At 36.9% G+C, this 15,206-nt stretch overlaps 2 protein-coding genes across 4 annotated transcripts in view; one reads left to right on the top strand and one right to left on the bottom strand.

The window, feature by feature from the left end:
* The window catches only part of LOC131160495 (uncharacterized), a 45,978-nt gene extending 37,330 nt beyond the window's left edge, over positions 1-8,648 (top strand). The window contains exons 12-18 of the mRNA XM_058116255.1: positions 1,125-1,178; positions 1,712-1,797; positions 1,907-1,967; positions 2,069-2,133; positions 5,943-6,048; positions 6,568-6,656; positions 8,229-8,648. Coding sequence (XP_057972238.1) covers positions 1,125-1,178; positions 1,712-1,797; positions 1,907-1,967; positions 2,069-2,133; positions 5,943-6,048; positions 6,568-6,656; positions 8,229-8,391 — 624 coding nt within the window. The 3' untranslated portion in view covers positions 8,392-8,648. The remainder of the gene's footprint in view (positions 1-1,124; positions 1,179-1,711; positions 1,798-1,906; positions 1,968-2,068; positions 2,134-5,942; positions 6,049-6,567; positions 6,657-8,228) is intronic.
* A 2,044-nt stretch (positions 8,649-10,692) lies between these two features.
* Positions 10,693-15,206, bottom strand: part of LOC131160484 (nuclear cap-binding protein subunit 2-like) — a 31,261-nt gene continuing 26,747 nt past the window's right edge. For 2 of the 3 annotated variants that reach the window (XM_058116221.1, XM_058116218.1), the window contains exons 7-9: positions 11,767-11,820; positions 11,552-11,658; positions 10,693-11,233 (exon numbers count right to left, since the gene is read on the bottom strand). In XM_058116221.1, coding sequence (XP_057972204.1) covers positions 11,165-11,233; positions 11,552-11,658; positions 11,767-11,820 — 230 coding nt within the window. In that variant the 3' untranslated portion in view covers positions 10,693-11,164. Of the gene's footprint in view, positions 11,659-11,766; positions 11,821-15,206 lie in introns of all 3 variants that reach the window. The other variant, XM_058116219.1, reaches the window with a different exon arrangement.

Raw genomic sequence — 15,206 nt, 5'->3', positions numbered from 1 at the left:
CAAAGATATGCAAAGAAGCCAAGCTTAAGCTGCCAAATTTGATCTTTGCTGAAGAATCCTGAAGAATCCCAAGTTCAATCAACTGTATGCTTGTTTGATGTGGCTTTTGAAATTAATGTGGCTTGATAGGTTTGATAAGCTTGATGGGCTTACAATCAAAATGTCCATGCATATATGCATTTATTGATATTCTCCATTATAAGTAAATTTGGTTTTTGTCATATTGTATGAAGTCGATCATGTTCAAGCTTTATTGATAATCTTAAGAATGAGCTTGAGATTGGACTTGATTGGGCTTGACTAGTGATCAAAGTCTGTATCCATCCAAGCTCAAAACACTTTTGCAATTTGTCCAACCAAGCTCAAACGTGTATATCTCAAGCCAAGCTTAAGCACAATTTCAAAGTGGTATGGCCAAGCTCAAACACCTTATTACTCAGCTTGGTTTGTTTACAGCCTTGAAGGCAAACAACAAGAGGACAAATCAACAACAGCGTGTGAAGCCAGGAGTTAGGATGATGGAACTCCTATGTGGTTGCACTCTGCCTTTAAAGATATCTGCCTTCTAGTTACTTGAACTAAAAATTTAATGGAAGGGGAAAAATAAATCTTTCAGAAATATTGGACACTGCATTGCAAATATTGTGTACATTCGAAGGAAGATCATGACAATTGGATCTTGGCTTATTCTTTAGAGTCTGTATTCTTGGTAAACAAACAGGTGACTGTTTTACCTACCCAAAAGATAAAATAAAACAAAAAACAAAAGCAATGACAAAAAAAAAAAAAAAACAGGTGACTGAGTTTATGCTTATTGAATGTAGCATATATGTTACTTTGTTTTGATACATGTAGAACTGTCACGGAAAAGAATATGTAACATAATTCACCAGGGTTATGGGTGTTGTATATTAAATCTAACTTCCTTTACTATGAAATTAAGGTGCCCTACATTTACTTTATTATTTGATAAGGAAAATCTTTTGGTGTTTACCAATAATATGCATATAGCTTCTCTGAATAGCATTTATGTTTTCTCAAACTAAGTTAAGAATATAATGTTTTACTTCTTAAAACCAAGATACTTTATTTGCGCCATTCTGACTTGTATTCGCTTGTTGCAGACAAAAACTAATTCCATTTCTTGGAATCCAATGGAGCCTATGAACTTCGCAGCTGTAAGCACAATAATGGAAGCTTGTCTCATTTGAACTATTATTTTTGACATTTTTAAAGCATTGATGTTTAGACTGTCATGGAGAATCATTATCTAGATTCAGGGATGTTGAGACTTCGTCCATGTTTCAATATCAGTTAAATTTGCAATCTATAGCCAGATTTGGACTTTAGATGAACTTGTTCTTAATCACATTTATGGAAGAATGCCTCAATAGAAAACTTTGTGAGCTTTAAAGGTCACTAATAAGGCTTCAGCTTTCTAATACCTTTATGTCAGATCACCTTTCCTGGCCTCCAAATATCATAAACGTTCTAATCAGAAAGGAGCTCAATTAATATGATTTTACTTTGGAAATTGCCTATGTTCTGATCCTACCAACATTTAAAAGTTCGGATTTTGCAATTGCTCAATCAGAATAACATCAAAATCCAATGGGATCTGGTTCTGGACTATTACATCATGTTTGTGCTTCTAATGTAATGTGTTGTTATTTCGCAGACAATGTTTCTAATGATATTAATAATGATGCAGGCGAATGAAGACTGCAACTGCTATAGCTATGATGCTAGGAAATTGGATGAAGCCAAGTGTGTGCATAAAGATCATGTTTCTTCAGTGTAAGATGGAGGATGCATAATCTTTTGCATATAAATATGTAATTGTATTTTGAAATATTAATATTTCATCATCTCTGTCATTTGAGAAATTACCATTTATTATTGCCAGGATGGATATTGATTACTCACCAACTGGTCGGGAATTTGTTACTGGATCTTATGATAGAACAGTGAGTTACTAATATTCCTCAATCCATGCATCATTATAATTTTTTTTTGATGTATGAAATGTAGTTAATGTTCTGATCAAATTGCACCTGACTAATTGCAGGTTAGAATTTTCCAGTATAATGGTGGTCATAGCCGGGAGGTCTATCATACCAAGAGAATGCAAAGGTATTTGTTTTTGTGTTATAGATAAAAGAGAGTGCATAGTAGTCAAAGGTGTGCCCAGGTGTGAGGCATGCTGAGGGAATGAGGCTGGTGCCTCGCAGGGTTGAGGCGAGGCAACATTCAAGAGAAATGCCTCATGCCTACTTACCTTATACGTCATCCCCCCCAACCCCCTTTCCTTTTAATATCAGCTGGAGATTAAAGGCCAACTCTTGATTCTCAAGGCCAACTCTCAAGCTTTGATTGAGGGTCAAATTTCATTCTTTTCTTCTTGATCAACTAGGTCTCTCTCTCTCTTTCTCTCTTTTCCCTAACAATTCTTGCTCTTGATTGACCTAAATCATTGATTCTACTGCTGTGCCTGCTTTTTTTCCGCATTTTTTTTGGGGTCTGCCTTACTGCTTTCTGTTGTCTTCTTTTTTTTCTTCCTTCTTTTGGCCTGCTCTGCTGGTTTCGGTCAGAACTGTGAACATCCCTCTGCCGTTCCCCCTGATTTTTTTTTCCCTTGCTGTTTTTTTTGGGAATTTCTCCTACGTTTTCTTGAGATTTCTGCTCTGCTGCTCTCAGGTCAGAACTGCATTCCCCCCCCCCCCCCAAAAAGACATATTGTTTTCCTTTTCTATTTTTCTTTTGAATTTCTGCTACTTTTTCCTTAAAATGCGGCTCTGGTGGTCTCCGATGTCTTTTCTTGTTCTGGACTGTTCCACTGCTCTCAGCAGAGCTTCTGTGAGCCCCACGTTGATGTTCTTTTCCCCTTCTTTGGTTGTTTTATTTGGAAATCCTGCTGCTTTTTCTTGGCATTTCTGCTTTTGTTTTCTTGAATTTCTGGCATGGTCACTGAGTGCTGTTTTCTGGAATTTCTTGATCGGAGCTGCTCTGCTGGAGCTTTTGCTGTTTCCAGCTTATTTCTGCTTCTATTTGGTGGAATTTATGGGATGAACATTGCATATTATTAAAAATTTGCAATATAGTATTCATTTATGTTCTATTGTTCAGTTGAATATTTTGGTATTTTAAAATTCAAGTCGTAGTGCTAATGTGTTTACGAATGAAAAATCCATTATATAGGGCGTTTTACACAGTTTTTATATAAGTGTGATTCACCTTTGTTAGGTGCATGGCTCTAGGCTCCAGGCTGCCTTGCGCCTTTGATTTTTATGAGAAAAGGCAAACAAAAATCAAGATCTGAGCCAAGAAGCTGGTCTTCTAGGCTTCACAGCTGAGGAACTTTTTTATTATATTAGAAATCTTATAATAAAATCTAGCCCTTAAAAACAATATAGTCTCTACCATTTGAATTAGCCTAAAGAAAAGAAGTTAAAAAGGTGGCCAATTAGCATTGGTTACCTGGGTTACTGAACTCAGGATGGTTTGCTCTTGAACTATTAAGGTAGATAGGAAAATCATCGGACTTGACTTGGCAGCGACAGGAAATTACATATCATGGAACTATCAACCAGATTTTCATCTTGCATATTACTATTATGTCATGAATTAATTTGCGTAAAGGAGGAACTAGAATGATTTTGGACAGCTAAATCAGAATATCCATGGAAAAAAAACCATCAGAACTGATGGGAGCCTGGTTCTAATGAGATTTTTATCGAAAACTTGGAGTCGTTTTCTTTCCATCAAAAAGCTTTGGGCATATATGATATTTAAGTGAAAGTTCCAGATGGGCCCTAGGTGGAAGGTTGGTGGCAGTTCTGCAAAGCAATGGAGGCCAATACGGGTGGTTTGAAGGTTCAAAGCAAAGAAACCTGCAATGCACTAGGCAGCAGGGAGGAAATCAATTAGTGCGTAGGCTCTGTAGGGATCGTGGATTGTTTAATGTATCTGATGAAGAGGAGTAGGTAGGCAATCAGTATTTTCCCGAGTGTCTCAAAGGCCTTAATATGCAGAGATTGTGAGAAGGGGGTAAACTAGGTTCTACAATGGAAGTTTCCAATCAGCTTTGCCTGAATATCTAGGAATACGGTCCAGGAATTCAATTCTTTAATCAGTTTCAAGAGAGGAGATATTTTTGCCCCAATTCCATGGGAGAATCTTGGCCCAATATCTCTACTTTAAACTTAAACTAGAATGTAAAATTTTGATAATTTTATTGGGGAATGTTGTTTGAGAGATATACCTTTTGGTGAATGCTTTGTTCTCTTGGTCTAGAGGTGGGGGAGGTCTGTTGCTATGCAGATAGATAGGTTTCTGCTTAGTGAGGAATGAACAGATGAGTTTCTTGATCTTACACAATAAGTGATAGCTAGATCAATCTCTTAGCCATTTTCCTATTATATTGGAATCTAGAAACGTTAATCAGGCCCTATGCCGTTTCAGTTTGAGAACATGTGGATGGACCATCATCAGTTTCCTTCTGTAGTTAAGGGGACTTGGAGCTGTGCAATGGTAGGTTGGGAGGGTTTTAGGTTTATGAAAAAACTTAAGGGGAGTAAAATAGGTTTTAAAGAAGTTGAATTTAGAGGTGTTTGGGGATATCAGATTGAAAATTTTGAAGGAGTTCAATTTAGAGGTGTTTGGGGACATCAGATTGTAAAGGCTAATATGCACGTTGTATGGAAAAGAGAATGCAAAGAGGAATTTCGGACAGGGAGGGTTCTAATCATAGAAGGTTAGGAAGGGTGATTGTATTTCAAAGTTCATGTAGTGGTGAGTCGGAAAATGGTACGTACTATATTTTAGAGATTTGGAAATGAGGAATGGGAGGTGGATGAGGGATGCTCAGATGATTGTAGATGAAGTAACTTGTTTTTTAAGAAATCTGTATACAGACGAGGATTATTTTTTTAGGCTGATGATTGTGCTGTTGGATTGGAATCCTCATCTCTAATACACAAGGTCCTTCATTGAAGAGGCTTTTTGACAAAGAGGATGTTATGCTGCTGCTGCTGCTGGTGTTTGGCTTGGAGAGGATTAATCGGTTAAGGCTCCAGGTCCAGATGGGCTTAACATTGCTTTTGTCAGGAGTTCTGGGATCTGGCGAGGGAGGACCTATTAAAAATTTTTCAGTGTTTGATGGGAATGATGTCTTGGGGAGAAGTGTTAATTCTACTGTCATCACATTCATGCCTAAAAAGATCAGATCTACTAGGGTATTAGACTGTTGGCTATTATTTCGGGGACTTCCCATTTATTTTTACACTGTTCATTTACTTGGGGCATGTGAAATAGATTGTTTGGCTCATTTTGGTGAGGTTTGAGTCTGTCCCATTGAGTATTTCTTTTAACCAGATTTGGGTAGAGTGAGGATGCTGGTTGTTGCCAAAGGTGTGTTCTGTTTACCTTTTTTGGGGAATTTGGTCAGAACAGAAATCACCCATCTTTACTGGCAAGAAATGGTCTTTGGCATCCCTTTGCTTTGAGACAGATGGTAATTGGCATCACTTTAGGTTTTAAGGGTACTTTTTTTAAGGATGTTAAGCATGATTAGAAGGCTTTATTGACCTGAGAGTTTTCATTTTTTGTTTTCCCTTTGTGTATGAGGATTCCTTGTCCTCTGTTGCAGTCTTATTCTAATAAAAAAATTTTCTTTTTCTATTAAAAAAAAATCTTATGCCAGAAAAGCTCCCGAAAGATAATAACAGTTAGCAGCTTGAGCAGTAATTATGTCACAGTTTGTGAACAATAAACATGGCTCTTAACTTTTGTTTCTGCTACACATCTTCTGTAAGGAAATTTGATTTTGTGCTGGAATTCACACTCTTGATATTTTTTAGATTCAGTAGCATTGAAGGATCTTAATGGGATAATGGTCTACTATTAATTTTCTGTGTTCTAACTGGACTTTATCAATTATGCAGGGTATTTTGTGTCAAATTCAGCTGTGATGCATCTTATGTCATTTCTGGGAGTGATGATGCCAACCTTCGGCTTTGGAAAGCTAAAGCATCAGAACAGCTGGGAGTTGTAAGAAAATTATACTTTTTCATATTTCTGGCTCTTTTGATTAAATTTTGGGTTAATTAGAGTGTCTTGTGATGCCATTATTAAAAATGAAGTGTCTGACCATTTTTTAGAGATTTGAAAGGAATTTTAGGAGTTGGAAAGATTTACTTTACTGCTAAGGTGGTGGGTGCCCCTCTAAAAACTGTGGACTGTTGATCATTATCAGTCTTTGTGCATGATCTTAACTCTTACTGAAGGAACTGGAAAGTTCTTCTTCTTCTTCTTCTTCTTCTTCTTCTTTATATATATTTTATTAATTGGATATTTATTCATTGAATTAATAATCAATATCGATTATGATTTTTAAGACACAAATAATATTAGTGCAGCACAAAGGTACAGATGATCAATTGAGTTGCACACACTTGATAGAAGCATAATTTTCATTGTTTTATTTTCTACCTCCAGGTTTTTTGGAGTCTTTTCTATATTATTGCATCCTAAACTAAATCTTGACTCGTTCATTTTACATGCCTGCAGCTTCTTCCAAGGGAGCGTAAAAACCATGAATATCTTGAGGCTGTTAAGAATCGTTACAAGCACCTTCCTGAGGTCAAACGTATTGTGAGGTAAGATGGGTTTCAAATAAATTTGCTCGACTGCTTACAGTTCTTCTCCAGATGCTATAAAATCTTGGTGTTAGACCCTTGAGAAAATTTAGAGTCAGTATACACATTTTCACTTTCCATGGATCTGGGATCTAAGGAGGATGCCCTTACAATTGGAAGCGTCTTAGTTAGGGGTGTAATTGGTTTGGTTTGGTTGGTTTTAAGGATTTCTTATGCCAAACCCAATTTTTGAGAAATTTTAAAGCCAACAAAATTTTCATCGTTCTAAAATTGAACCAAAGCAAAACATGCTGAAATTAAAATTTTTTTACTTTCCATGCATATGCTTTTGAAGAAAATTTGGAAACTTCTAAACATTGCCACTATATATAGAAATATTTTTCAGACAACATAATTAACTCTCAGTTCAGTTTTTTTTTTTTTTTACAATGATTGGTCATGCTTGGAAATCAAAAGAACCTGAAATGCCTTTTTTTTTTTTTTTTTATAAACGTCAAACTGAAGATACAAAGAATGCTCTGTTTTTTTTTTCTTGGTATTGTTGGTTTGTTCAGTTTGGTAGGTTTTTCTTTTGACCTCTAGTTGTGGGAAGCATGATGCCTACAGTGAATTGCTGAATGACATTATGTACTTAAAGACCCAAAAGAAGATTTATGGCAATCTTGTATCCATTATTACTCAATGTTAGAGAAACTTGCAAATAATATATGTCTTGCTCCTTTATCCTTTATAGCCGTTCTAGGCGTGTAGCTTTACCTGGTTGTTCACTGGTCCAGGTTTTAAACCATGTTTCTGCCTTGTTACACGAGCTGGCTTTTGTAGTTCAGTTTTTGCCCACCACAAACCCTTTAGTTAGCTCAGCATTTCACCATACGTTTAAATTTAGAGTTTTTATAGAATTAGGAGTTTACGCATGTAAATAGTAGTTCTTATTGGTACCTTTGACTACATAAATTGTGAATGGGTTATAGTCATTAATTTTATTAGGAGAGGCAACTAAGAAACAACATATACAAATAATGAAAGTTGCTAAGATGCGTATGCTTATGTGAATGAGTGGTTTAACATTAAAAGATAAAGTAAGATGCGTATGCTTATGTGAATGAGTGGTTTAACATTAAAAGATAAAGTAAGAAATGAACATATACGCAAAAATTTAAGCATAGCACTGGTTGAAAACAAGATAACGGAGGGGCAACTTAGATGGTTTGGGCATTTAAAATGCAGGCCTAGTAGAGCACCTGTGGGGGGAGTGAGTGAGTTATGATTTCTGGCATGAAAAGGAGTAGGGGTAGGTCTAAAATTACTTGGAATGAGGTAGTGAGGAAGAATTTAATAGCCCTCAAGGAAAATGCTCTGAACCGGGTAAATTGACAGAGAATGATTCATATAGCCGACCCCACCTAGTGGGACTTAAGGCTGCTTCTTCTTGTTGTTAGCGCGCTTAGATAGGCAAATTGTGGGTTTAAATAGAGCTGCAAATTTATATATCAAGAGTTTGCAAACAATCACTCTGCAAATGGGAAAAAATCTCTTCAGTACTCATTTTAAGCTTGGGTGGTGATTGTGCAGGCACAGGCACTTGCCGAAACCAATATACAAGGCAGCTGCTCTCAGACGCACTATGATTGAAGCTCAGAGGAGGAAAGAGCAGAGGAGGAAAGCTCATAGTGCTCCAGGAAGCATTTCGACAGTACCATTACGTAGAAGAAGAATCATCGAAGAAGTTGAGTGAGTTGATACAAAACCAACTGCCAGAATGTGGTTTACCTGTGCTGACATAGCGTCTCAGATTTGGTTCTTGTCAGGATAATTTTTCCTATCTGCCCTGTACTCATGAGAGGCATAAGATGCAGGGTTTAATGTTATGTCAATTGTCTGCCCATCCAAGTCCATGGCAAGGATGATGAGTGCAGTATATATTGAATACAGTTTTGATCGATGCTGTACATTTATCAAATATCTTAATCTTAATAGTAATCTATTGAAAAACTTGTGGTATGCTTCATCGGCAAAAGAAAGCTCTGAAGTCATGCTTCATATTCTCTTTTGTTCATATATGTCAGTTTACAATTTACATGTCCAGATTTTTGTCTGGAATTGATTTGCTGCACAATTTAGGTAATCAGAGGACTCGACTTCAAGCTAGAACAAAGGGCATTTGGGTGCTGCGCCTTTCCATGGGTTGGAGAAACATCTAATTGCCTGCCTGGGCACTAGTAGTCTCTTAGCACAGTTGGAGATGCATGCCAGAAGCTTTGAGGAGATTCTCTCCTTGGTAGGGGTAGAGGACAGTCCCTCCGTTCACAATTGCTTGCATCAGCATTCAAATGATTTGTTTATCATGACTGATCAAATAAATTACATCACTAATTTTTAAATCAGTTACAATGTAGGTTTAACACTGATGGTTTGATTATTCATGAGATGTGCCATAGAATGTGAATGCAAAGGATGACCCGAGAATTCTTACTTCTCACTTGTTATTTTCGCTTATACACTCACAATCCAGACATCCTCTTGCTTCTAGCGCTCAATTTGTAACTACTCCCGTGCATGTCTAATCTATTGCATGCTCAATTGTGTATACCTTAGCTTTCTTAGAACCTTCTGTGTATGTGTGTGTGTGTGTGTATTTGTATATATAAAGTGTTTTTAAAAGTTATCAAATTCTTTTTTAATTTTCTAACATTTAAGTGGATATTTTAAATTTCAATAGCAAAAAACTTTTTTAAAAACTTTCTATGGAAACTTTCCATAAACTAGAAAAGCAATTGACATTTGCTAATTTTTTTTGGAAAACTGGATTAAGAAATATAACCTTCATGCATGCATTACTGTCTTCTTCCACCATTTATTATTATTTTTGTGATTGGTATGGCATACCTCAAATCATTAACCAAATTGATATTTGGTTAATCAATTTTTAAGCCAATATCCTACAATTAACCAATTAAAATAGCTAGATACAATTTAGAGGTTTGAAGTCACTTCTAATTAATATTTTTTTCACCTATTATAAATTACACATAAATTTTAAAACTTAAGCATTAATAAAAAGTAACAAACTTACAAAATTCAAATCAGCTTCAAGCACAACCTTTAAAATATAAGCAATGAATTAAACATTAATGAATTTCTAAGTCAAGTTCTAGTTGAAGAAAAACAAAAGGATAACCAATTCAAGGTCTAAATTGTTAAAAGCTTTTTGTTCAAATTATTAAATATTAATATATACATCTATATAATATATACTTTTATATATTTACAGTATATTAGTTCACTCTGGTTAATCATGGCTACTGAATGCACTGAATCGAAGCCTAATCATTAATCAGGGAAACTAAAAACTCCAAATCAAAGAAATGGGTAATTGATTTTTTGTTTCAGTTTGGTTCGATTTTGCAATTTATTTCAATTTTTTTTTTCTTTCCCATCCCTAGTGGTCAGTTAACAATCTTTGTCCTAGAAAGGGTTTTTCACAAAGTGTCCGTCTAGAAAACAATTTTTAAAATGTGCTCTCCAATTACACTCTACATAATATTTTATGTTTTAGAGGGAAGATTTAAGAGTCCCTATGCAGCCAGAATACCATTGGTAGGGACCATACCCAACATCTGTGAACTTGTCTAGCAATTGCAGGCCGGAATGTGATGCAGATTGCAGGCCCCTCAAATTAACACCAGCGTTCAGATTTGACCCTCTCCAAATTCCACACCGACCCACCCATGATGCCATACCAGAAATTTAAGCATTTGAAATATTATAGCAGCTCTACTGTCAATGCTTTTTTAAAATGAAAATGACTTTGCCTGAGACTATAATTCAAAAAGAAAAAAAATTAAATATATATATATAATTACAAATGTCCCGGCCTGAGGTTCGGAGTTGCAATTCAAGCTGGCTGAACATGACCCGGCTGCGCACAGGTTGAAGCCTGCAAATTTTATCCTCTTATCAAACGAAACTGGTGTGATAACAGGTAAATTCCTACTCATTCAAATCTTTAGAGAACACATAACTCTGCTCGGTGGTCTTGAGGGAAAAATCAAAGACGCCATAAATTCTAAGCAAGCTCAAAAATTCCAGACAGACCACACATGATGGCCACCTTACAGTCTCAATTACATTTTCAGTAACTAAAAAAAAAATCCAGGCCATCCAGAGGACAGGGTCCCAGTGCTGCTGAAACAAGTTCCTAGTCAGTTCAAAATCATAAATCAAAAGAGTTTCTGTTGCTGTTTAGGATGAGCCAATGACCATAGCTCAAACATATTTCTGAAGTCAAAGCACCATGCTAAAATTGCTGATTGGCATTTGCTCATCTTATCATTATAACACACAGATGATAGCCGCTGAAAAATAAGCATCCATTGCATCAAAGTTCCCTCAAGAAGATTACTTGATTCAGCCTCCTATACAATTTGGGCTGCAGCTCTTTCAACAAGGATGCAAAAATTTTAGTCACTTATTTTTTGACTGAAAAATATAAAGCAAACTGACTATGGTCATCGCTTCCGATCATCATCATCATCATCATCAGAGTCGCCGCTTTCTCGAAAACGTGGATTCTTTTCCTGTAGCATCAAAAAGAATGTTGAAATATGAACAGGAAGACCATGAATTCAGAACTTCACCACCTAAACATGGACAGCGTTAACATTGTCCGCAATGGTGGCAATTCCACCATTTTTGCTAATGATAAGGCATTGATGCCATTTCAGCAAAAAAAAGTTTTAGCAGGTTTCACAGGTTTCACTTCCATTCAAACAGAAACATATAAATTCTGATGCAATGTGCCATTTGCAACAATTCGGCAATTACAAGTTACAACAATTGTTGGTATAAAAGAACGTAGGAGAGCAGAAGAAATACACAAACCAATAATAAATTACCGGTCGAGAATCAGGGTCAGAGTTTCTCCTAGATTCATGATCTGAAGTTTTTCTTGACATCTCTGGTGGATGGCAGTCATCCTCACGGTGTCGCTTCCAATGGTATTCTGTTTTTCTCAAAATGCAAAACTCATATTATTTATCAATAAAGACTTTCTTTACTATAAATAAATAGATTGAAAAGCCATGCAGTAGAAACAGTGTAAGGAGAATACCTCTACTTTGTCGATGAGAACCCCCGTGACCATGGCTTCCTCCGTGCCTACCATCTGCAAGGCGTTTAAAAGTCAAAATTTGCAGGAATGGAAAGTTTTGTGCTATCCATTTCCAATTTCAAAGTTTCCAAGCGCACAAATGTAAACCAAAATAACCTGTGTAAAGTTTCCACAAAACATCTCCACTGCCACCTTTTTGAGAAAATTTTGACATGGTGATGGGGAACCACCATTGGAGAATTTTAGCTGTTCATATTGTATCTAGTTTTTTATATTTTAGTTCTGGAAAACTCTTGTTATTTTAGAAGTTCAGTCAATTTAGGTTTATTCTGCGTATTTAAGTACTTTGGGGTTATTTTATAATTTCTTGTTTTTTTGGGGCTTTTATGTAAATGTGTTTTAGTTAGTAGTGGGTATAAGTACTGGACATGTAAGTTATTTTACAGTTGTTGTTTGGATCAGATTGCAGTTTCCCTCTCTCTCTCTCTCTCCCGCAGGCTCTGCTGTTCTTCTTCTTCTTCCTCCGCTCTTGTCCTTCTTCCTTAACTTATCTCTCTTCTAATTCTGTCTCTCACCCCTGGTTTGTTCCTTCCCCTTCTCTCTTTGTATTCCTGCTGCTGCTGCTTCTCTTCTTCTTCTTCTTCTTCTCTCAATTCTATCTTTATACATATATATATATAAATTCTAATATTTGTCCTACATCAAATTGGTATCAGAGCACCAGACTTCCCTCCTGTTGTTCTTCCATCAGATTTGCAACTCCTACAACAATCCCCATTAAAAGTTCATCCAAAAACTCAAAACAAATCCATTAAATTGTATCTACTCTAACAGGATTCTTAGCTGCAATAACAAGTCAGAAGTCGCAGGAAAATCCCAGAAAACAGGAGCAATCATCAGCCTGCAACTTATCCAGGAAATTACAGTTGTGCCACTGGCTTCAAAACCCTAAAGTCCAGGCATCATTTCACAGAACCTCCTTCACCATCGTAGATAGACACCACCGAAACCCCTTCCCCTTCAAGATCATCTCCATCCGACAAGGGGGTGGCCCCCATGAGCCACCAGAAGCTACCCAAGCCGGCAGCCCCTCTAAATCCCCATTTCTTGCATTTCTTTTTGCTACACCACCCTCACTGGAATCCCCACTCCCTAATCTACCACCAACCAGAACCCCATCGCCATAGGTCGATTGCTGGGGGCTCACGATCCAGCCACGCACGTAAGGATGTTGCTGGACTTCCCCTGCTTTGCCCAGATTCGTGAGAAATTGCTTCCAGCCTCGAGAATTTGGATTTTTTTCCAGATATTTTGAATCTTTCTGAGTGAATATTGAAATATCAAGCTTGGGTGGCTTCGTAAGGTCAAATGCAGCCTAATCTTGGGCTGCCCTAGCAGATTTCAGAGTTTTGAAGGTCTGCAGCATCCAGATTGAGGCATTGCTGCTGTGTTTTTAGATTTTTACAGCCACAAAATTGTTTTCCTCCGTGAGAGTTCAATGTTGATTTGAACTCTTCAATTGTTTAGTACATATTTTTGGAGGATAAATTCAGCATGCCAGCATCATTTTCCGAGTATACAAGTGGAATTTTCTTGGAGCATCTGTGAGAAATTGAAGTGTAAATATTTGAAGAAGATCTAGAAACTACAAAGTCAAAGAAAGGAGCTTTTGGTAACATTGTACGAACATACAGTACTTGGACTCCATAGAAGTTAATTTAATGTTGCTTATCTATTAGGTACTTGTCTGAATTTGCATTGGTCCATATTTACTCTCCAGTTAAAATAGTAGGCTCTATATATCTGGTTCCTACCTCATTGGCAATTCTCAATTACTAGACCAACTCTGCAGTCTTAAACAACTTTCAACTAGTGTCATCAATTATTACCTTAATTTTAGAGACCTCATTTATCGGCGTGCTCTTAATAAGGAACCTAGAATGGTAATTTTGTTCAAGAAAGGGTTGAGGGATGAAATCAGACGGTATATAAATGTTGAACAACACCCCACAACTCTATTTGAGGCTTACCATATGGTTTTGGAAGCTGAGAGATTTCTCCAGCTACCAACCCATAACCCCACTTTCTATTTTGAAGAATTTCATCAGTCTAGATCAGTTTCTCCATGGTCATGAGGTATTCCTAGATCCTCCCAAGATGTTCAAGAGAAAACTCAAATTGCTGAGGATAAACAACCAAAAGTCAGAAGTGCCCATGCAAATTCTTGTATAATTGAATATCACGACTACATAAATTATTTGCATATTACTAGTCCACATTTTGTGATTCTCCAGTGGACGTAATGTTAAAAATCAGGAAAGCCTATGAAACTGAAACTGATAAAAGGAAATTTTGGAAGAAGTCTCAGTTCAATTAATTGAAAAGTTAACTTGGCTATCTTATAGCCTTACAAAGAAAAGCTTGAAAAACAGAAAAAAAAACAGCCCATGTTTAACAGTTCCTAATATCGTGGTAAGACTAATTCGATCAAACAACTAACCCTTAACAATAGGGATTTATTGGCAGAGTGGTAACAAACCACTAAAGCAACCTAACGTCTAGAATAACAAACATAACAATTTCTCCCTTAAACTGAATGCTTCAAGCACTCAGTTTATATCCATCTCAGAACAAACTCCCAACAGCCCTCGCAGGTTCAAGAAAACGTCCAGCTTTAGTGGTTTAGTCATCACATCAGCCAACTGTTCTCGTGTCCCACAATGCACCAGCTCCACTGTACCAGCCTTTGTGAGCTCTCGAAGAAAATGGAAGCGTACATCTATGTGCTTACTACAACCATGCATTACTGGGTTCTTTGAGAGTTTGATTGCAGAACTACTATCACAACGAATAATAGTTGACTTGCCTTGATTCTGACCCAGCTTTCCCAACATCCTTTTCAACCATATTGCTTGACATGCACATGAAGCTGCAGCAATAAACTCTGCCTCTGTGGTAGATAGACTTACTACTGGTTGTTTTCTTGATGACCAGGATACTGCTCCTGAACTCAGCAAAAACAGATAGCCTGTAGTACTTTTTCTGTCCTCCGAATCTCCAGCATAATCACTATCAGTGTATGCCACAAGTTCATTATCTCCTCCCTTCTTATAGAAAATTCCAAACCCAGTTGTACCTTTCAAATATCTCAGCACCCTTTTTGCTGCCTGTAAATGAAGCTCAGTAGGATTCTCCATATATCTACTGATAAGACTCACCACAAACATCATGTCAGGTCGAGTAGCTGTCGGATACATGAGACTACCCACAATCTGTTTATAGTAAGTCTTGTCCACCTTAACTCCACCTTCATCTTTCACGAGCTTAAAGCCAGAAATAATAGGATTATGTACAGAATTACTTTTGTCCATTCCAAACCGTTGCAGCACCTCCAAAGCATACTTCTTTTGACTGATAAAAACACCATCAGATCTTTGCAA

Source organism: Malania oleifera, chromosome 7 (assembly GCF_029873635.1).
Source record: "Malania oleifera isolate guangnan ecotype guangnan chromosome 7, ASM2987363v1, whole genome shotgun sequence".
NCBI lineage: Eukaryota > Viridiplantae > Streptophyta > Magnoliopsida > Santalales > Ximeniaceae > Malania > Malania oleifera.
This window is presented reverse-complemented; position numbering and strand designations above follow the sequence as displayed.